Genomic DNA, 23,467 nt, shown 5'->3' on the forward strand with positions numbered 1-23,467 from the left:
AGATGAATGAGTTGAAGGAAAGATTTGACCTGCTTGACTGATGACTGAAGTAGAGGATGACTATAAATACTGATGAGGAAGATATGAATCTGTACCAAGTTCTACTACAGTTTCTTGACATGCATATGGAATAGTCGAGTGTCTATCTTTAAAGAAGGGATATCCAATGAAGACCGCACAAAATTTAAACAAAGAAAACCAGCTGGAACCAAAAAGCATAGCACCGATCGCGTATTTTTCGATCATTTGAACACAATGATGGCCAATGATGATGGTGGAAAGTAAGGAGCGACGGCAATGGTAGGTAGAGATTACAGAGCAGGCGATGAGATCTTGGCTTGGGTCTTCGTCGGGCTGATATGAGATGAACCTTGTTGACGATGAACAGTTTCCTCTTCTTCGTCTTCATAGCTGACTACTTCATCGGTTGGCGTAGGTGCGGTCGGTGGTTCAATCCATCTTTGGGAAAAATGTCATTTTTTTTTTTTTTGAAAACATCGCGATGAAAGAACGTCAGCACCAACAAGAAGGCCGATGGAATCATGAGAACTTGGAGGATAGGATGACGTACTCCGCGGGGACCAAGCAGGGCAAAGAAGATCCGACGCTAGCGGCACGATTGATCCATTTGGGCGCGCCTTTACCGGTCAACAGCATGCAGAGTTCATTGCTAAAAGTGTTACAATTTCTCTTGAGAAGATCGTAAGAGGTGCCATGCCAATCGGGAGAGCGATCCAACTGGTCTAAGATAAACGCGAGAGTCTCGAGCTGAGTGGGCGGCGAGTAAGAGGGGGTGGAAGGAGGAAGCGGGGCGGGAGGGGACGACTTGTGGGAATCCGAGCTGGTTGATGAAGAGGCATATGAGCGATAGTTTCGGTCCATAGCGTAGGGTGGACTCGTTGGGATCTCGGGCATCGATGTTGGGGGATAGGCGGGCGATGGTGGGGAGTGGTACTTGTTGATGAGTTTGGCAGCTGAGGGGGGAGGCCGAATGAGCCTTCTAGATTCTTCATCTTCGTGAGGGAAGTGGATGGAAGATGCAAATGAGGCTTGGGATCGAAGCTGGCAGCTGTCGCCGGCTGTCGGCTGGAGACCAGGCTTGACGTATCCCATATCGATCTCGCATATCCATCGTAGGCCTGGCATGCTCGGCTGTCCATCGTCTCGGATCGGCAGCGAGAATATTCCGGAGGTCTGCGGATGTGCGTGCCCTCCAAAGGCTATCTCTCTGCCGAGAGCGGGTATCTTGACGGCTGTGTGATACAAGCCAACGCCAAAGAGCCAAGCCAAGTCTGATAACTTCCCGGATGGAAGCTACGCGCATTTATAAACCACAAAAAAAAAGTTAGCTTTTTTTTTCGATAGCTGGCCAAGAATTTACGTCGTGCCGACTCACAAGATCGTAGACCACCAGGATAACCTGGACAGGTTTATTGTCATTCGAAGGATATACGTCTGGGATAGGGGGTTGAAAGAAGGTGGGTGACAAGCTGACCAAGGCGGGTTGGACATGGCAGTGATCAGTCTGGATGCCTGCTGAGGATGGCGATGGTGGCTGGCGTGTTGTTCTGGTGGGCGCTGGGGGTGTTCTTAAGCTGCTTGGTGGCGGTGGCTTGGTTCTTGGGGACTGCACAGATGGAGATGGGTCTGATGGAAACATTTGGGATGTGTGCCGATATGGTCAGATGGGGTCGTGGGGTGGGTGGGTGTGAGCTGGGCTGTCTATATCTAGCGGATGCAGATCATCTGACTTTCAATGCCAACCACCAAAACTCAAACTTTCCCCAACTAAACCCAACATCTACTCTATCGTCTATGGCACTTGATTGGGAGGCACATCATTGTATCCACATCCATTCCACCCTATTCCACATCCAATCATTAACCTACACCACGGGCCATCCAGGACATTCATTGGTTGGACCGATGGTCGCACCTGCGGCTGTCCGGCTCTTGCGCGGGGGAGTCCATCCTTTGGACGGACATTGTACTTGCCTCGCGTCGGATGGTTCGGACAAACCATCCCATGTGACCAGGGAACGTTCAGCGGATGATTGAAGGACCATCCGCTGGATGGCTCCACACTCCAGCGGGCATCAAAAAATGATTGGCCCGGCTAGCCAACGCACATCGTTGCTCGCAAGGGGTGTCGAACATGCGGCCTGTGGAACAGTTGACCTCAGGACCATGAATCTCCCGGCTACGCCATGTCGACAGCACCTTGCAGTAGCCCCACCTTCATCACACATAGACTACAGCCAACGATACCCCTTCGCCGTCCAACAGTCTATTGGACACTCAGATCAATTGCACAGTCTTGATCAAGGGTGTCCAAGGGTTTTTTTAATTGGTGTCCATTGGACACCCTCATGAATGGAGGGCGATGCACATTGTTTCTTGCGATCATTGGACACTCAACCGAGAGTGTCCGCTGGGCAACTTGTTTGGTGTCCATCGGACACTCCGGCTGGAGTGTCCGATTGTTGGAGCGCACGCTTGCGTGAAAAGCGTCCATTGGACACTTCTGGAGGAGAGTGTCCGATGGATGCTATTTTTCGGGCGTCCAAATGACGCTTTGGCCAGCAAAGCGGCACTTGGACGCTTTTTGAAACCGTCCAAGTGATTCTTTTGCCCCGTAGCGTCCATCGGATGCTCTGGGAGCATCCTCTGGACGCTTCCAGGGCAAAAGCGTCCATTGGATGGGGCGGTTTCCCAGAAACCCGCCCCGTGGTGTAAAAGACTCACCAAATCAATCAATAGAAATAATCACACGAGAAGGGTGCTGCTTGTTTTGGAGTAGCTGTTTCTATTGGTGGGCCCTCTTCACCAACATTGACTTCGGTTGCAGACAGCGTTGGTGGTGCAGTTGCCATCAAATATTTTGCAAACAATTTCACTGTAGCTGCTCGGACAAAGTGTTTGTGTAGTTTGTCCAACAAGTTCTGCAGCCGGGGCAGAGCAAAATGGTTGGTCTCGTGTGTCTGCCTCAAAGTTCAAACCATGTCTAATCCATTTCACCTCCTGTGACATCTCAGTTGTGTAGTCACCTGGAGTAGCAGATGTGGAAATGATTTTTCCTCATCCTTCCACAACCATCATCTTCATATCTGCTGTTCCAGGACTATTCATCGCAACAACTTCTTGGACAAGGTAGTCCCAGCAGTTAATATTTGCAGTGTTTGCTAGAAATTACCCAGAATTACCCATTAAAATGGATTGAAAACAGGCCAAAGATGGTGTAAACCATTTTTAACCAAGAATGTTTGAAAATGGTTTTAAATAACTTTCATTCCGTTGCGGTGGTCAAGTCTGGCGCAAGGCGCCTAAGTTTCCAAAAGAGTTTCCGGGCGCGCGGTGCTGCAGGGCACAAGGGCGGCGCAGGATCTTCAAACGGTGGAGGCGGAGAGGTGGAACGCATATGCTGGGCGCAGAGCGTGCGGTCAAAGGCGGCGGAGCTGCGGCGTGCGGAGCGGAGTGGACTTGCTGAGTTCAGGCAGTCCAGCACAGACTATCTAGAGCGGCACAATGATTGGGGGAAGCCGTGGGAGATGAAGCAGGCAACATCTGCGGACGTAGCTGGGGCAGAGGTGGCAAGTGGGATCCCAACACCAGAGGCTAGATAGGGGCATGGATGATGGATGATCAGGAGTTTGGCGGCTGTCTACGGCAAGTGGTGGAGGTGCAGATGACAACGTGGGGGCGGAGGCAGGCGGTGTGCGTGGGATGGGAGGAGGATTTCTATTGGGGTTATGACATTTGGTGGATCTTTACCTTGGTTTATTATCTACAGGGGAGTGGTGGAGATTTGTCTATATACAGGGGGGGTGTTACTTCCTGCAGATTCTCATCTCATTATGCTATTCTTATACGGACTCTTGGATTAATTTACGTATTCTTACTCTTTTCTGTGTGATTGTGATTGTGGAGGGTCTTGATTATTGTTTCTTGTGGCTATTACTTGTCCCCGCAAGCACAGAAAAACTTATGTTAGGCTTACAGATGAAGTTTATGTTGAGTGGAGGAATCCTTGTGGTCTAAAATTTTATATTTAACAGGAATGGAAGGAAGGACTAAATCTTACTTGTGGTTTAAAATTGATTGAAACCAATTTTTCACTATAAAACAAGGCTTAGAGCTGCCTTCTAAATCAAGCCTTTAAGGCTAACTTAGATAATTCCATCATTGGGAGAGCAAAGCAAAATCTGAAGAAGGTACTTGGGTGCTATTTCAACCCTGTGGCCTGAGAGCATTTCAACTTTTGGTGGGTAGTTTTTCATAATCAACCTCACACACTATCCTTGGACGCTTTTCATTCTAGTTTTCATTTCTGGGACTACCTAAGCTGAACTGATCTATTAACTATCCTCATCTGCTCCTAACCCTTCTACTTAATCTGCAATATCCTTTGAAACATCATATTTTTGGATTGTGCACAGTGCAAGATGTGTAATGCAGGATGAAGCACACCCTATGGTGTCACAAAAAAGGAAGTTGAGCGCCTCTCAAGGCCCCAACTAAGTTAAAAAAAATATTTAGCAAGATTCTCCATGATCTTGTGCATCTTTTGTCTCCCTATTGCCTAATCACCCAATGAGGAATGGTGCTGCTATGACAAGCTGAAAAATTCTGTTTTGAAATTCTCTCAGGCCACAGGGTCGACTTGGTGCATAAGTCCCTCTTTTGGAGGGTCACTGTGGGACGGCTTCCCCACTCCACACATAGAGGGGCTTATTTACACGGCGGACGCACTTTTAAGGTTTTTTGCCGAAAAACCTTTGAAGTGAGGGTTCTCACTTGGAGGACCTCCGAAGTCGCCGTCCTTTGGATGATCTTTGAAGAAAATCCGAAGATTTTCCAAAGGTGGGGCAAAAACTTTGAATGACATTCAAAGGTGACAGAAATATCCGTCCGACCACCGGGTTGGACCGGATAAAACCTTATTTTTTGACATCTCACTCTACTCCGAAGTCCATTGGGAGGAAGGACCCTCCCCTCCCAATATTCTTCGGAGGACCTTTGAATGCCTGTGACTTCGAAGGATCTTCAGAGGTGGAGCCCTCCCCTCCCAATATTCTTTGGAGGACCTCCGGAGGCCCTTCAAATGCCTGTGACTTCAAAGGATCTTCGGAGGCGGAGCCCTCCCCTCCCAATATTCTTTGGAGGACCTCCGGAGGCCCTTTGAATGTCAACCCGTTCAATGGAGGCGAGTGGTGCCAACATCCATGGCAAAGGGCATCGCTCACCTGGACCAGTCTCCTCGACATCCCCCACCAGCTCCCCTCCGCCAACAAAGCCACCGATGTCGTCTCAGCAGGAGGGCACCCACCCAACGGTAAGCGGGTAGTTTTTTCTTCCCTCCTTGCTGACAAGAAAGAACACACATTGACCACATGATTTGACCCGATAGGCTCGCAAGGAGTCCTGCAACAGGTCGCCGCCTATCGGCCCCCAACAAGACGGTGTGGCGTTGCAAGAAGACAACCCCAACCCCCCCCCCCCCCGGCCACCAAAACGCAAGTCATTCTTGGAGACGTTCGTCAAACAGACGGACAAGTTCTTCTCCGGCGACTTTGGTGACAACAACGCCCACTCGCCAAAGGAGGAGCGGTTGTCACGGGTTGATCAACTAGCTTCGTCCGGTTTGTCGGCTCATTTGACTCAATCTCCCCCAACACCGAAGCGAGTGAAGACCGACAGTCAACCCAAACCTGCAACCCCAACCCCTCCAACCTCACCACGCGACCTGTCAATGGACCAGTATCTCAAATTGTGCCACATCAAGGCCAAGGACAAGGTGACTCGAGCTGTGATCAAGAATCATTTGCTCTACCACTGGTCTATCTTCAAGACCACCTCTGTCAAGACCCTCTGCGACCTCGGGATGCGCTACGGGCCTGCGGTTTTGCTTACAGACAGTGTCCCCGAGGCCATGAAACGACTCAACCAGACCTGACGTGTTCCCTCCCGCACCTGCCACCTCCCCCACTCCTCACTTGCTTGTTTAAATTGGCCTGTTACCCCTACCCCTGTGACCCACCCCCTGCAATTCCTCTTTGGTCCCATAAGCTCATGCCCCTACCAATCCTGCTCACTCTTGGTTTGACCTGCAATCTCCTGCAAGCTGATGCAATGTCTGTTGAGATGGTGAAGCCCGTATGTAGTTCTTGTATGCTTGTACATAGATATGCTTCTACCAAGCAGCCCATTACTACAGTCTACCGGTTCCTCACTATTGAGACTTTTACTCACTGAATCCAATCCTTATCTTCACTGTCAACCCCCCTGCCCGTGAGCACCGGTAGCCCCTCAGTTTCAGTCCCTGGTGTCCCTCAACAATGCCTTTGTCTTATTTATTGTTTTCTTGTGATTTACTCTGATGGGAATATCATGCTTATACAATTTCCCTCTCAAGAATACTTATCCAAATTACCTCTGATGAAAAATAAAGAAGTCAACCAAAAAAACTAAGTTCAATTGGGCTATACTGCACATAACTCAACAAGCATGCAGACTTGCTTGCACAACAATGATGGAGAGAAATTCCCAAGCTAGCTTCATAAATAATGATTGACATAAAACATGCTACACCCATTAATGAAATGTATGTGGTGAACAGCTACATCCTTTGGATGAAATGGTTGGGGTCCCTTGTATGAAATGGATGGGGTGAAAAATTCTACATAGTAGAGGAACATCCATTCAAATAAACAAAGACATTTTAATCACTGAGATCATCAGGCTCATTTTCTCCGCGCCACTTCTGGAGTCCCTCATGTAATGCGTTCATCATGAGTGATTCAGGAATGTATTGTGGTTGCAAAGAAGATTCATGGCGGTGGATCTGACCCTCATGATGTGCAAAGGAATTCAGCAGATAACTGTTATAGTTTGTGTGTTGGATGTGATGACACACAGATGTTCCCTCCTGTCGCTTGTTGACTGGCACTGCGCCTTCAAACATATTGCAGCCTCCATCAAAGCAGTTATGCTGTACATTGAGACAACACTTGACCATCTGTTCGTAATTGTCAGGAATCAGCTTTCTCTTGAACTTCTTGATTATTTTCAGTGGATCCTCATGTGTTTTTTATATCAGAGGGACTTACAGGGACAGGTAAAATGGTTGATGTGGAACTTTTGGCCAGCGTCCACATTTGTGTATGATGATTTATCTGCCCACGTGTGCATTCCACTCGACGCAAATAGAATCGATTCCCTGGAGTGACCTCCCAAACTGATTGAACACACGCTATCACATGGCTATTTTGGGATCCTTGCTCCTATTAGCCACATAAAATGGATAGTGTTGTTATTACTGGTTATCAGTGGTAGTATTTTATGAGTGTTTTGCATCTTTGCTCACCAAATAAAACATTCCCTTGTAAATGGTTTCCTTTGAATTAAGTTTGATTGAAGAAACTTGCCTAGTTCTACTGTTTGGGAAGTTTAACCTCAGTGCGGATGGGATTTGCTCTTCATCATATGGATTCACTTTGGGATTGTGTAAGTAAGGGTATGAAATCATGGGGTTCACTGATTTTGAGTTGTAACAAAAAGAGCGTTGAATATGTTCACTCTGTGCAAATATGTTTGTAATTTCCAATGATGCTTGGAAGTATTCTCCTGTTTGACAATCATAAAGATAGGCACCAGAGAATAAGAGCCTCTCTACATGATAATTGCTGAATGTGAGAGCCAGATCATGACTGGGAGCTTGTCTGTTGGAATGAATAGACGCAGTGCGGACTATGCCATTGTAACTCTCAAATTTCTTTGTGGCAAACAGTATTGGTGGTCCAAATCGCCTGATTGATTGAGGGAGGTGTAGTAGCATGTGAATCTTTGGTTTATTTGACCATCTGCCTGACATTTTAGATATGTGATACATAAACTGCCGAATAACAGCTGTCAGTTCTTGTAAATAATCTTCCATATCTTGGATGGTGGTCTGAAACACCAAGGGTGGGCAGTTACGTTATCAAGTTATCCATTAATTTCATTTGTAAGTTAGATTTTGGTGGCCTATATCTTGGTTTATTGGCAATTCAAATAAAACAAAGCTTTATGTGGTTATAATGAATCATTTTTTCAACTTTGGAGACACAGGCTTTACCTCTGCAAAAAATTATCCCCAAAAAAAAACCTGAAATTAGTTATCCAACCAAATAGTTACGGATAACTGAATTTTTGACCTAGATTTAATGATTAAAAATCAGCCAGTGAGCCAATATGTAAATACAATGAATATATGTTAGGAGGACTATCAAGCAACACAAAGATACAATAAAAACTCTATTGCAAATCTCTACAGCTTTTTACAGTCAGTTGCAGCCAGATTTTCATCTGGATAACTGCCCACCCTTGGAAACACCATACTTGCTATGTAGCACATTGAGAACCATAGATCCTTCATGTCTTCTGTCATATATGGGAAAAAGACAAATGAGGCCACCTGCAATATTATTCAAAAATCTTTCCCAATGAAGGATGCATGGTGAGCCATCATGTAAGTGGCCTGAAGAGGTGGGAAATTGAGTGCATCAGTATTGAATGATCGTAATCTGGCTTCCACTTCTTTGAGGTGCCTCTTGCTTAGCCGATTTTTCATGAAGTCTGCCAAAAGGTATTTCACACAACCAAGTAGGACTACATGTAGTATTTCCACTGGTGTGTCATTACAACCATCAAAGGAGGCAAGTTCTAGGTATGAATTGAATATTCGTGGTCATGCATTTGTTGCAAGTTCATTGATTCTTATCCTTTCATGTACCTTCTGTGTGTGCAATTCAATCAATCTATGGTTGATTTGGTCTTTCAACCCATACTGTGCAGTTTTGGTTAGGAATTCATTCTTGGTCTTTGTATAATATGTTTCCCAAAGATCATGAGATCGAGATCTAGTTTCATTCCACTGTCTGGAAACTGGTAATTCTGGGAGGCCAAAGAAAGATCGTAGAAATTCCAATGTGCACCTCTGGCTTTTGGATTGCACGCTCAGATGGCACATTCTGCAAGGATTATTTGCTTGGCCAGGATTGGGTGTGCTGGTAATTTCAGCTGCCATTGGTGAGTCCGCCAGGAATGCCAGAGGGACAATCATATACATCACCTCCTGTTTCATACCGGCGTCATATGCAATGCCACCTGCATTTGCCAATGTGCTATGTGCATTTGGTATAATTTCAGATTCAGATGTCCTTCCTGAAAAGCCTTCAACATTTCAACATATATTGGACTTACTTTATTTCTGCTACAATTGGCTCCCCAATTTCCAAGGCTGATGCAACATTAGAGGTGGCAACAAAATGACAATTATACTCCATATTGGTCATTTCTGGAGGCAGGCCACCTAATGTGAAGTAGTATGAAACATGCTTGTTCCATCATTTGGACTGGTTACCTGAGGTGTCATCCAAATATAGGGTGATGGGAACATGGCGGATGACCCTGTTGTCAGCCCTATTTCTCCATTCATTGGGAACTGGGATTGGTTTGGAATAAGTTGGCATTCCATGTTCTGTCATTAGATACAGATTCAAATGAGGTGATTAGTGAACATGAACAACCATGTGAAGCATGATATGTGAAAGGCAGCTTACCCCATATCACATTGCCACACTTGTACATCAACAATTCTCCATCAATATGAAAGATCTCCTGGTAAGTCTTGTTGAATAATCTGACAGGTATCTCCTGTAAATCTTGGTCATGATACCCGATTTCTGGCCGTATGTAGCAATGGAATTTTCCTTCTTCATCTGGATGAGTGAATTTGGGCCTAATACACTTTGCGTATAAATCATTTTCTACCTCCTCAGTGACCTTCTGGTAGAAAAATATTGGCACCAAAATGTAACTATCTGGTGATCCAATCAATGTGATGGGCTCAAAAATATAGTAGTGTTGGTTTCCTACTGCAGCCATCTGCACACGGTGTTGTCAGGGGAGGTGTTCACGCCATTTTGCACTTTGGTACAATGCTCTGATGTTCTTACCATTGGTGTCATGTGGGTAGAATTGTAAATGTGGGTGTACTATTGGATTAGCCAATTCCTGGAAGATGAGACAAGGCAGGTCAGCACTAGGTCACTATTTCAGAACTCATCAACAGTCAACAGTAATAAATCAAAAGAGGCCCACGTGTCCAATAATATCCCTCAGACTCAGATAATAGCAGGTGTTATTGAACACTGACACATGCTGTTTTAATTGAACATCTAACGCTTTCCTAATCAATTCCCGGTTTCTCTTGATGCTATCCCAGTGTGGGAGTTCTATGCCACACACAGTCAATATGATACGTATCTGATTGTACATTGTCCGTGACAATTGATTATGAAGGTGCCCAAGCATGAGAGCAGAGACTGCATACTGGTGAAATGTATTGATATATATGGCCATGCCAAGCAAAAAATCAGCCATTATCTATTGAATCTATTGATGATGATGAGACATAGCTGTGAAATGGACAGCTTACCTCCTTGGATCTGAAAGGGAACCAAGGGGAATTTTTGCATGCTTCTGCAAATTGTTGATCAGGGAGAGGTGCATCTTGACTAGGGAATAAAACCTCTTCATCCATCAATCCAGCCGCCAATGCATTGTTGACCCAGCGTTCCATTTCTTGGGGTCCACAAACAACTTCATGTCTTGCATCCGATCCAAAACCAAAAGCATCTGAATTATCCATATCCACCTCCACCCTTTGGGAATGGCCAGGTGGAGAGCCCTCAGGCAGAGGTGGAGGCAGAAACTCTGGACCAATTTCAACATGCAGCTCGGGGGGGTCCTGGGTCCAAGTGTGCGGTATTGATGAGGCAGGTTGTTGTGAAATTTGTGAAGAATGTGCCATCTGATTACGGAAAGCCTGTACTTCATTGAACTTTCTTATATGTGTGGAGGCTTTAAGATGTAATGGAATATTTTCCTCCTTGGCCCATTTTGATTTACACATAATGCATCGGTATCTGTATGTACCATCAGGATACATGTGATGCTCAAAACCTGATCATAAACCAGAAAATATCAGCAAGTTCACCCAATTGGTGCAATCAGACCCAACCCTGCTTACCAGTGTGAATGTTTGGGGGGGCTGTGGGACGACCCCAGGGACTTTGTGGTAGCATGGCAAAAACAGAACTAGGATATTCCCAAGCAAGCTTTACTTATATGCAAATTTGATAGCGGAAATGGGGCAAATGTTATACGGTATTTCTTTGGGGAAATGGGAGGAATGAATGCCTTTATTTTGACTGTGTTTTTGAATGTGTTTTGTGTGCCTTTATTTTATGAAAGTGTGCTTTGAAAATTTTATTTTATCATTATCATAATTCAGACAGAGCTTGCTTTTATAAGAAAGGGAAGCCCCTGGACTTCAGTTGATGCACAATCCGCCCCTCTTAGCCGCGCAGTCCGCAGCGCAGCGCCGCCATGAAACCCCGACTCCATCGGACTCAAGGAGTCCAAACACTGCCACGTCACCAGGGGACCCATCACCGCCACTCGAACTCGATCGGACTCCACAACGCCCCTCGGACTCCATGGCACCGACACCATCCCAGACCCTTGGGCCTCGCCCACACTAGTCTTCCCGATGGCGCAACCGAATCTGATGGCGCAACAGATGGCGCAACAGATGGCGCAACCAAATCCGATGGCGCCACAACCAAACCCAATCCAATGCCCCACCCAAGCGGTTTGGCGCAGCCCAACTCAATGGCGGAACCGCTTTCGATGTTGCAGGCAACACCAGTGTCGCAGCCCCTTGGTGGGCAGCAATCCTGGGACAAGTTTCAAGGTAATTACGACCCTTTGGGCACCCATCAAGACTACAGCTTAACCCCCGGACATGACCCACGCCTCATCCCTGGTAACAACCTCTCCGGACACCCAGGCCCCCCATTTGGAAGCAACCCCGCCTCCTCCTTTGGAAACAACTCCCTTGCCCTCAGAGGGCCCAATCATCCTCCTGGTGAGTATTCTTCCACTCACTCACTCCTTCCCCCATCTCATCTCCAACCCCCTCCCCTTCAGCTGAAAGCCTGTCAGGTTCCAACCCCCCAGACGTGCACAACCGACCGAGCAAGGCAGGACCCCAACGCACGCCCACAGTGGCCCGAACTGGCGCGCCGGCGTCCCCTTACGCCATGAATCCGTTACCACCCAAACCCCATCAAGCGTGGTCGCCAAGCAGCGCCAACTCGAGGCAACTGAGTCGATCCTTGCAATCGAGTGCCGGACGGTCTTCGGCCCTTTCGCCCGAAGACCTTGAGGAGATGCAGGTGGCCCTACAAGCCATTGAGGGCACCTTTTCCCTCAGTCCAGAGCTGAGGAACGGGCCCAGCCCCTATTTCAGGTGAGTGATCGACCTTCTTACTTGGGTCAGGTAGTGTGTTGAAGCCTCCCAGATTTGCAGATGACGCCAGAAGCCCGCAACATGGCCCTCCATAATGGCCTCAATCCGCGCTTGACATCCGTTGGCTTGATCACTATTCCGGACAAAACCGCTTCCCCCTTTGAGTTCAGCAACCTCTTCAAGACCCATCTCCGCGAGACCGTCCGACGAGTGTTACTCCGTGAGGACCTTTGATCTTACGGCAGCCGCGCCGCCACTCGGTTGCGTGTCAATGAGACCCCGGTCTCTAAAGCCATTGTAAGTCTATCTAGTGTCCCTCTGTGTATCACAGGAAATTTGCTCACCTATCTCTCAACAGGGTGCAATCGAGAGTGCGTCGGCAGAATTCCGCGCCGTGCACTTACCGCCTTTGGGTCACGATGGCCCCGAATTGAAAGCTCTTGTTACCAAGTACGTGAAGCAAGAAAAAACCGCCCTGGCTCTGCTCATCAAGGTCGGTCTCACGGGGGGGGACACCCTCCAAGGTACCCAACCTCTATTCCCTCATTGCGCACGTTTACTCGACTTTCCACCCCGATTTCAAAAAGGCAAACGACGAATTCATTCATAAGAAAGTTGCCGCCGGCGCCAAGATCCGCTTGTGCTACCTGCGCTTCATGGCCAACCGTAACCAAATCACCCAACATCAACAATTGACCCGGAAGCAAATCTCCTTCTGGGACAATATCGATGAGGACCTAGTCAGAATCAGGAAAAAGTCGCCCGCATACGGCGTGGCGTACTCTAAGCTCATCCTTGACCTCAACCAACAACTCTGGGACGGTAAGAAGACCGTCCGCGATGTCGACGACAACCCGGCCAAGAACCAAGAGCCCCCTTCCAAAGAACAAATCATGGAGCGCGTGGCCTCCATTGCTGAAAATCCACCCCCCCCAGAAGTTGTATTACCTCCCAACTAAAGCCCTATCCCTTTCCCCCTTCTCTCTCTTTCCCCCTTCTCTCTCTTTCCCCCTTCTCTCTCTTTCCCCCTTCTCTCTTTTTCCCCCTTCTCTCTTTTTCCCCCTTTCTCTTTCCCCCTTCTGTCTCTCTCCCCCCCTTCTGTCTCTCCTCTGTACGTACAATGAAATATTAGCCGAATGAGAAATACACGCAGCGATATCCCAAGCGCTTGTGAGGGGCGGGCCCAAGGGCCCGCCCGATCCCGGAGCATTCTGTCCAATCAAGCCCGATCGGGGGAGCCCGATCAGAGGTGCCCAATCAGAGGAGCCCGATAGGGGGGCCCGATCGGGGGGTCCGATCTGGGGAGCCCGACAGGACGCACACTTCAAATGGCCTTCGAAGAATCTTCCGAGTGCCTTCGAAGGCCAGTTCAAATGCATTCGAAGCCTCTTCGAAGTCGCCATTCGAAGGGGCTTCGAAGTAGCAATTCTTCGAAGTTTTTCCGAAGGCCTGCCGAAGGATCTTCGAATGTCCTTTGGAGAGTCTTCGGAGGAAGGTTTTCCTCCGAAGGATCTCCGAAGGACATTCGAAGTTCCATTGAAATCTTACTTCGGAGGAACTTCATCAGATATTTTGACCAAGTGCCGACCGTCCGCTGCTGCTGGCGGGTACTTTGGAGGCTCTCCGAAATACTTTCGGAGATACTTTGGAGTTTTGCGTCCGCCGTGTAAGTTAGCTGTTAACGATTATCAAATAAGAGATTGGAAGAATGTACCCGATTAAGCTGGTGCCGGGTTTTGAAATCCATCACCCCAACCAAGGTGAATTTCAAGTATGCTTATGTTTCAAAAAGGTAACGGGAGGCCATACATTCCATTTAGTTCATAATTTGGCTCAGAAATGGTCTTGTCTTGCGTTGTATATAAATAATTAGAACTGTTGTTGTTAATGATTGTGTGGGCGTCATGAAGACCGGAGCATGTGATGGATTGCAAGTGACAGGTGTGGCCTGTGACATACTCGGATTGCCCTTCCAGCTCATCCGGGCCGCAACCCACCATCATTCACCACGGCCAACGGAACGAAAGTAGATATTTTTAGCAGAACCTGCGGAAAGAAGGCATTGCTGGTAATTCAAACTGGTTGATGGGATGGCCCTCATAACCATCTTCACCCCAAACACTCTCCTCCTCATCCTCCATCTCTTCCAGCACACATCATCTCTGTCCTCTCATTCTCCCCCCGATCCACTTGCCTATCCCAAGTACTCTGTCAGTCTCACTGGATGGGATGATGCCATCAACAACCACACGGCGACTGCTATCCTCAATAATCTTCAATCCGAATCGAAGGAAGATGCTGTCAGCCTCTTGAACTACAACTCGATCTCTCAGGTACGCATTTATGGAATATTTCCGCTGTGATTTTTTGCTGGTCTTGGGCTAACATTCTGCGTCTGAATTGTTTTGTTGGTTGAAGAACGATCAGGCCGACCTGAGGCATACGCTGATGCGGACAGCCTCTGGCCAAGCATTTCTTTGTGCACTCCCGCCTATCCCCTCATCAGCTTTTCCCAAAAACGCGGCACCATCCCAAAGTAAAGTGCCCGACCTCCCGAGCGCTGAAACAGAAGATCTAGAAAGGAAGAAGCAACGTGAAAAAATCGAGGAAGAAGGTCTCAAAAACGGGTTGAAGTTGATTTCCTCCTTGAAAGACCGCTGCATATACACTAGGCTTGGATGGTTCACTTATTCGTTTTGCTAGTGAGTAAATTTTCACCCATGTTGTTGTGCTCACAATAGGCAGGTGCTTACTACTCCCACGTTTTAGCGGTAAAGGGGAGATCAGGCAATTCCACGCGATAATGGTTCCAGGATACAATTATCCACAAGAAGATCCCAATCAAGATGTATACGTACTCGGTTTCCATCTCGATCACCCCCAAAACCCCCATCACCAAGCGAGGCTAGAGGGAACCTTACCTGCCCAGTCGGTATCTGCCGGCGAGGGAGAGCTGACTTCGCTAGGCCGCAATCGCTTCGCTTCTGGAGGCGGATCTATCCTTGGCAGTATTTCCGATGTATTGCGGGATGAGTCAGTCATCAAAACCTCTGTCGAAAAGGAAGAAGAAGAATTTCAGCAGAAGCGTTACCTAGTTCAACGTTGGGATGGTGGTACGACTTGTGACATGACTGGCAAGCCTCGCTCCGTAGAAGTTCAATTTCACTGTTCGACTCTCGGTTCCGATCATATTGCTTTACTTCGGGAGACTAGTATCTGCGAATATCTCTTGGTTATCCACACCCCTAGATTATGCTCTGAACCGTTGTTCCGGGACGGTGGCTCTCAAAAAGGTGTTGGGGCTGGAGATATGGTTGCTAACATTGGATGCCGGCCGGTACTGACGAACGAGGAAATTGAAAAGTGGAAGGCAAATGAAGAAGCACGAAAGAAGAAAGAAGAAGAAGAAAAACTAAAAAAATCACAATCACTCGACGGGAAGCCGGAGGAAAATACAAAAACCGAAGCAACCTCTCCCGATGGTGCCAAGGGTCCCAGCCCCCCAGGAGAATCTACCGAAAACCAAGACTCTAGCGCCTCTTCGCACGAAGGGAAACCAGATGAACCTTCAGATAACGAGGAACCGGCACCCAGCAGTACACCAGATCAAACGGTGTTGAGCGAAAGCACTGACCGAACCACCGAGGGAACCGAATCCCAAACATCCGATAGCAAAAATGACAAAGAAAGTAGCCAAAAGGCAAAGACCAAAAATGACAAGCCAGCAGAGCTGGAGATCGACCCAATCACCGTTTATTTTGACGCTGATACCGGAAAGATGTATGTGGATAAGCCGGCTGCTGAAGAGGCTCGTGGTCGTACTTCATCCCCGACAGCAGACGGCAAACCTCAAGGCACCAAGTCAGATTCGAAAACCGCAGGGAAAAAATCGTCTAATGCTAACGAGGAGTCAAATGAATTAGAAGAGATTGCCAAAGCTCTAAAAGAATCACTTGGCGCCTTACTAAGAGATTTACGAGGAGACGACGAAGGTAACGCAGGCCGGAGATTAAACAACAACCGAGTGCACCCCAAACCGCGATCGTTAGCCGAGGTGCTAGCCTCTTTCAAGTCTGGCGACTCTCCTCTTGGCGCCAAATCCAAAGCCAAGAATCCAAAAGTTGGCGACGGCCATCCTCCCGTTCAAACGCCCGAAGATATCAAAAAGCTTTCGTCTGAAAGTCACTCTAAATTGGTCGAAATGTATCAGCAAAAATTCAACATCCAATCTGCCAATCAACAACCTCCAACCGACTCCAACCAAAGTCAAGATCAGGATTCTGGTAAAAAAGAGGAAACCAATTAGAGCCAATCCTCTCTAAAGAAGCCGAAGTAATCGGTAGGATATACATGCAACTCCAAGAATCACAGACAAAAATACTTTGCTTCCCGAACCTCTATCCTGCTTTGAATCTTTTAGATCTCTCATTCTCCTTTTGTATGTAAATTTTTGTTTGTGGAAAAAGTAATCAAAATTATGATAGTAGATACCCAAATCAAATTTTGAAAAAAAAAAAAAAATCTGATGCAGTTGGCTGTAGTTCATCCAATTATGTATTGCAGCGGAAATCTAGGGCAGCCAACTTCCCCAACTCTTGAAATGCTTACTAGCTCCGATCTTCACAAAAATATTACTGTGGCATAATTACACATGTCACAGGTCATAGATATATATAAGGAAAATATATTTTTGTATGTTTCCTCTCTTCGACATTAATCCTCCATTACGACCATATTCACAACGCGGACTTCACCCGAGGACGGAGGACTATCTCCGCGTTGCAGTACAGGGAACAAACCATAGCCCATGGGCTCCGTTCTCGTGATTTATTGATAAGCAACTCCCCTCTAAATCGAAGGAAAGTGGGGCCCGGATCTCGCAAGTTGACTGTGCCGTAACCAGCTAGATCACACACGGCAACGGACTGAGACTTGAGTGAATCCACGTCGCGGGGCAATTTTAATGTGCTTCCAGGGCTTCCGAAACTTCCATCGTTATGCCATAACTGGGCAATGGCTCCTAAGACACCCAGGTGAAAAATGGTGGTTGTCTGGCTTCTGTGTCTTACGGGACACTCGAAACCTTGCGACAGCAGTAACATTTCACGGTTGACGCACCAATCACTGTCAGCCGAGCCCAACAGAACCTGCTGCAGGGTTTCCTTGATGATTCACATCTCGGTACCCGATACCAAACGACCATCCAAGTTGATGTGATCAAGCTCGTCATGTTCTATTGTTGCTCTCGGGAACAGACTACATTAAGGTTTGGTTGGAAGGTCGCAGTAAGCAAGAAAGAACCTGCTTCCTGACGTCGGTATCAAGGAACGCTTTCTTCAAGACCCGAGAAGGAAGAGATTGTTCAATTATCCCTTGGCGTCAACTGACGGCGACGAAAATCTTGTTCTGATTGTGACCCGAGATATCTGTTCCTACTTCTGCACAGACAGTTCACGCAAAACGCACAACGATTCGCGACCAATATCCAGGGTATGTCCCAATTGTTTCAACTTTTATAACTGTGCCCACCGATCTGATGCACTCTTCATTCCTAGTCAACGGGCGCAAGCCTAGAAAAAAAGTGCTGTCAAGCACAATTGTAAATAGTGTAAATCCCCACAGACATAACTCGGGCAAAAATTGTATATAGGCAACCAATTTGTCTTTTGGGGAAATGTCGATCATTTTTCCTCAGTATGTGCATTAATGCAGTTTTTCTGAGAATTGAAGGGCAAATAGTGGAAGGCTCATAATTATCTGTTGATTGCACAGTTTTCAATTCAAAAATCGGACTCTCTTTCTCAGGATGAATACACGGCACACCGTTTCAAGTCGGAATTTCCTTTTCCTAGCCTTCTTCTTTCTCATCGTATCCAATTCAGTCTTCACTTTCCGAACAAAAAACTCTCAGACAAATACGCGGCTTCAGTTGCGCTCAATGGTGCCTGAGACACGCATGCCTATCGCAGCAAATCGAAGGCTCACAAAGAGGACTTTTGGACCCAAGCCTGATACTCCTGGACCCAAGCCTGATAGTCCCCTCAAAGACGGCTTGCCTCCCAAAGGATCTCTTCCCTCGGGCGACTTAGACCTCGGCCTCTCGGGTGATAAAGACAAAGGCCCCCCACCCAAGTCTGGATCCCCAGGCAAAGATTCCGGCAAGCCACTTGATCTAGGTGCCCCCCTGCCTAAACCTGGCCCACCCAAGTCAGGCCCGCCATCCAAGTTAGGCCCCCTGCCCAAACCTGGGCCCTTATTAGGCTCTGAAAGTTCAGGTGAGCTTCGATTGTAACTGAGATTTGATGCTCAGGCATCGCGGTATCTGGAAAGCTGACTATCCTGATGCTGAATCCGGGAATCCCAGAAATAAGTGGGAATGTTGAAACAAAAACAATCCGCATTGGGGGTGGTAAAGACTGCGACAAAAAGAAGAAGATCAATAAAAACCCACCAGAGAAGAGCACAGATGACTCCCAATTAGAGATTTCAGGACCCACTGTAATCAAAATAGAAGTGGTATGTGCTTTGGATGATTGGTTTTACTATCTGCTTGTCACCTGATTTGTTTCATGAAAAATTCAATGTGAATGTCAAAAAAGGTGTCTGGTGGATGTAGCACTTGCTGTAAGACCTGCACAGAAGACAAACTGAAGGAGGCAACTGATTCCCCGCCCCCCAAGAAAAAAAGTTGGTACCAAAAAATCAGTGTGATACTCAGATTAAGGCTTATCAATGCTTGCTAAAATTAACAGCACCCGACGAACCAATTCCAGAGATTTCATCCGGGAAAGGCGGAGGTAGGCAGGTTTTGTTACCCTCCTCTCAGAAATGCATAACTGAATGAATACTATGATTGTTTTGTAAAATAAAAAGAACCCAACAAACCAAAACCAATTCCAGAGATTTCATCCGGGAAAGGTGGAGGTGGGCTGGCTTTATTTTACCTGTTTCAGATGAGTATCTCTAGGTGCATGAGTACTGATAGAAATGGTGTTGCACCTGGAATACATTTTCCATTTGATTAGACAAACCTCCTAGCCTCAGTCCTCCTCCAGTCAAGTCAAACTCCACTGGCCCCAGTCTTTTGCCTGACAAGCCCAACTCTACTGGCATCAGTCCTCCTCCGGAAAAACCAAAGACACCCTCCCGTGAGTACCCTGAATAAAATTCTATAAGGCAAAGTAAAAGGAAAGCTAACTTTGAGGTACTTTACAATGATTCAAAACTACCTCAGCACCTCCCACAATCACAAGTCCTTCTTCTGACAAGCCCAGTCCTGCCATCAAACCACCCACTCCTTCACCTTCACCCAAGCCATCCCCACCTCCACCTCCACCTCCACCACCAAAAGACTCGGGTGCAAGCAGGCAGATGCAGACTGTAAGTGTGAATACTCTCATACATGGATTGTGTGATTTGAGTATTGATAAAAAAATGGATTATTAGGGAATTCCGGGTCTGGTAGCAGTGTCAATGGGAATTCTCATATGGTCTTGGTTGCTTCAGAATTGACTATTATGAATCAAGAGTCTTCTTTTGATAATAATAACAATGAAGTAACAAACAGATTCATTCTACCTGGCTTATGTAAAAATAGAAATAAAAGAATTAAAAGCCAGGATAGGAAGTGTTTTGCTTGTGTGATTTTTTTCTGTTTTCATTTTTGTTAATGAAATATTTAAAGGAGGCCAGGAAGTCATTTTGGTACCATTTCCCCAATAAATCATAGATTTAGAGTTGATGATCAAGCTAGAAGTATATCCCTGTGACAGTCTTGTCTTTCACTCTTCTCTTATGGCTATCTTCTTCTTTGTATCAATACATGATTATCCCAGCTAAAAAATAGAAGAAATCAATTGAAGAAAATATAGAGAAGATCCAATCCAACCAGAATTATGTGTGTTCCAGCTGAATAGGTTTCCTCATTGAGATTAACAGCACCTCTGGCAAGCTCACAGTCCCACAGAGAGAAAGGATGATTTTCAATCCCAATGACACAAAAAATCTGATCAGCTGTCTCAACACACACCCAAACTGAATTGTTTGAGGTCAAACAACAGAATTGGGGTGATGTAACAAGTTTTGAAGCTCAAAGAAAGGAATCCTGAGGGACATTCCATTCCTCTGAGTACCCAAATTTGGATTTTTTTGGGGGGTTGAGAAATTGACTCCCATAAATTAAAAAATTGACTCCCAAATGCAGTTTATGTTGCACAAACCGGGTCGCAACGTCTCCCCCGGGTCCTCATGACCAAAGTTTGACCCGGGGTTGCTTTGGGAGTTGGAATTATAATTCCGCAATCCCAAATGGGAGTTGGGATTTTAATTTTACCAAAAACCCCAAAAAATAAAGAAACATTCATATCTCCTCACTGGAGGACCCAAACAGTCCAAAATTTTTAAGGCAATCTAGATACACTGTCTAGACAATAGGGGGGTTCACAATAGGATAAAAGTAAAATTTTAGAGTCAATTTTAAGGTCTTTATCAACAAATTTTTTAAAATCTGGCAAGGTGTACAGGACTGGGTATCCCCTGAGAATCAGAGCAATGTCTTTATTTTTGAAAAAGTTGTTCATAAAGGCCTTAAAATTAGCTCTAAAGTTTTATTTTTATCCTATTATGAACCCCCCTAATATGTTGAGATTTACAGAAGTAGAAACAATCAGGAAGGCAGCGCGGAACAGGGGGGTTAATTTGGCAGATTTCCTACTAAGGAAATCCCACCAAACCTTATCTAAGGTGCTCCAAATGGCCCCAATTTTTTTCTGAAATAAGAATACACTCTTTAAAACATATTTTGAGCTTCACGGCATTAACACACATCAGGGACACCTTGTGTAGCCAGGGGCTGATTTGGCGGATTTCCTACTAAGGAAATCCTGCGAAACCCTATCTAAGGTGCTCCAAATGGCCCCAAATTTTTCCTGCAATGAGAATAGACTCTTGAAAAAATATTTTGAGCTTCACGGCATTAGAAAACCTCAGGGACACCTTGTGTAGCCGGGGGCTGATTTGGCTGATTTCCTACAAAGGCAATCTGCCAAATCCTTAGCTACGGTGCTCCAAAAACCCCCAGATTTTTTCTGCAATATAAATACACTCTCTAAAAGATATTATGAGCCCCAAGGAGGTATTACACATCAGGAAAACCTTCTATAAGTGGGGGGCTAATTTGATTTCCTACTAAGGAACTGCACCAAATCCTTATCCACAGGGCTTTATAGAAGGCGTTCCTGATGTGTAATACCTCCTTGGGGCTCAACATCTTTTCTAGAGAGTGGATTCATATGGTAGAAAAAATCTGGGGGTGTTTGGAGCACCGTAGCTAAGGATTTGGCAGATTGCCTTTGTAGGGAATCCGCCAAATCAGCCCCCGGCTACACAAGGTGTCCCTGAGGTTTTCTAATGCTGTGAAGCTCGAAATATGCTTTAAAGAGTCTATCCTTATTGCAAAAAAAAATTGGGGCCATTTGGAGCACCTTAGATAAGGTTTTGCGGGATTTCCATAGTAGGAAATCCGCCAAATCAGCCCCCGGCTACACAAGGTGTCCCTGAGGTGTCCTAATGCCGTGAAAATCAACATATGTTTTAAAGAGTGTATTCTTATGGCAGAAAAAATTTGGGGTCATTTGGGGTTTTGTGGGATTTCCTTAGTAGGAAATCCGCCAAACAACCCCCGGCTACACAAGGTGTTCCTGATGTGTAATACCTCCTTGGAGCTCAACATATTTTCTAGAGAGGGTATTCCTATTGCAGAAAAAATCTGGGGGAATTTGGAGCACCATAGTCAAGGTTTTGGTGGTTTGCCTTAGTAGGAAATCCGCCAAATCAGCCCCCGGCTACACAAGGTGTCCCTGAGGTGTGCTAATGCCGTGAAGCTCAGCATATTTTCTAGACAGTGTATCTAGATTGCTGTGAAATTTTGGGAGCGTTTGGGGACTCCAGTGAGGAGATATAAATATGTCTCTATTTTCTGGGATTTTTTGTAAAATGAAAATCCCGACTGATCGCGGAATTACAATTCCGACTCCCAAAACGCCCCCGGGTCAAAATGCGGCCACGAGGACCCGGGGAAGACGTCCCGAAGTGGTCCGCGCAATGTAAACTGCATTTGGGAGTCGATTTTGTAATTTGAGGGAGTCGATTTCTCAACCCCCTTTTTTTTTGAGGATTTTCAACTGTGACAATTTTTTTTTTGCAAGAACATGTAAAGATTGAGTGGTCACAGGTCCAGCATTTCCCTTGGGCTCTGGGGGGGGGGGAGCCTGGGGGAGGCCAACTCATTGATTGCCCTTCCCATACAGAGTTATAGCAAACCACTTTTTTGCGGAAGGGTCTCCCCATCCATTTTCTGGAGGCAACTGAATATTTTCCTGCCGGCACGGGCAATTATGAATCCCGTATCTGAAGATTTCAAGGGATTTGCCCTTGTGCGCCAGTCCCTCCCCACGGAAGGGGCACCTTTGCCGCCAGGCCAGTGCTACACAGCGAGCCTTCTACCCTTGTACCAGGGCAGGCTTACGTCAATTTAGGGAGGGACCGACGAAGTTTCAGCTAGAATAACGACGATTTTCCCCACAAGACATTTTGGAGAGGGCTGGACCGAGGTGAGTGACTATATGAATTCCGGATAGCCAGAAAACTCGGACGCATCCACAAACCAATGAGCAAGACCGCGAGAAAGGGGAAGCCGTAGGGCTAATGGCGAGAGTCTCGCCAGTAGCTATATATGCTTGTGAGACAGGATAACGATGGAATAGAGATGAAAGCAGGAAGGCATACAATGAGAGGTTATAACTTGGTCAACTCGTATCGTGTTTGGGAAGCCATTTATGAGAAGGGGTGATACATAAACCAAATGTAGGGAAGCGCAGTACACGTATCTTCTTCATCTTGTTTTTTTCATTCTTTTGTTGTTTTGCCTATTTTTTTGCTTTTTGTCTTTTCTTGGAAGCCTGATAAACCGAACGAGTACAGTACAAAAATCAAGAGCATACAAGATATATGGACGGATGAAAATCTGGAGGGATCCTCCCGCCCGATGGATCGAGGAAGGAGAACAGGTTGGGAGGCACTGTCAGAAATACAAGACAGGGTAATAGTTAGTGG

At 46.4% G+C, this 23,467-nt stretch overlaps 3 protein-coding genes across 3 annotated transcripts; 2 read left to right on the forward strand and 1 right to left on the reverse strand.

Annotated features, from left to right (window-relative positions):
- Positions 1-311: 311 nt before the first annotated feature.
- PtA15_3A725 (uncharacterized protein) lies at positions 312-1,660 on the reverse strand (the record flags this gene model as incomplete). The annotated part of the gene is made up of 3 exons (XM_053167721.1): positions 312-459; positions 572-1,314; positions 1,397-1,660. 3 exons carry the CDS (start codon positions 1,658-1,660, stop codon positions 312-314), a joined length of 1,155 nt encoding a protein of 384 aa, XP_053018910.1.
- A 12,785-nt stretch (positions 1,661-14,445) lies between these two features.
- Positions 14,446-16,661, forward strand: PtA15_3A726 (uncharacterized protein; the record flags this gene model as incomplete). The annotated part of the gene is made up of 5 exons (XM_053167722.1): positions 14,446-14,688; positions 14,774-15,057; positions 15,125-15,668; positions 15,798-15,951; positions 16,084-16,661. 5 exons carry the CDS (start codon positions 14,446-14,448, stop codon positions 16,659-16,661), a joined length of 1,803 nt encoding a protein of 600 aa, XP_053018911.1.
- Positions 16,662-18,029: 1,368 nt separating this feature from the next.
- PtA15_3A727 (uncharacterized protein) lies at positions 18,030-19,620 on the forward strand (the record flags this gene model as incomplete). Its single annotated transcript, XM_053167723.1, has 8 exons — positions 18,030-18,049; positions 18,128-18,630; positions 18,720-18,871; positions 18,955-19,042; positions 19,108-19,152; positions 19,229-19,279; positions 19,452-19,503; positions 19,590-19,620. The coding sequence occupies 8 exons, from the start codon at positions 18,030-18,032 to the stop codon at positions 19,618-19,620; spliced, it is 942 nt and encodes a 313-aa protein (XP_053018912.1).
- Positions 19,621-23,467: the final 3,847 nt, after the last annotated feature.

The sequence above is a fragment of the Puccinia triticina genome, chromosome 3A (genome assembly GCF_026914185.1).
Source record: "Puccinia triticina chromosome 3A, complete sequence".
Lineage (NCBI taxonomy): Eukaryota > Fungi > Basidiomycota > Pucciniomycetes > Pucciniales > Pucciniaceae > Puccinia > Puccinia triticina.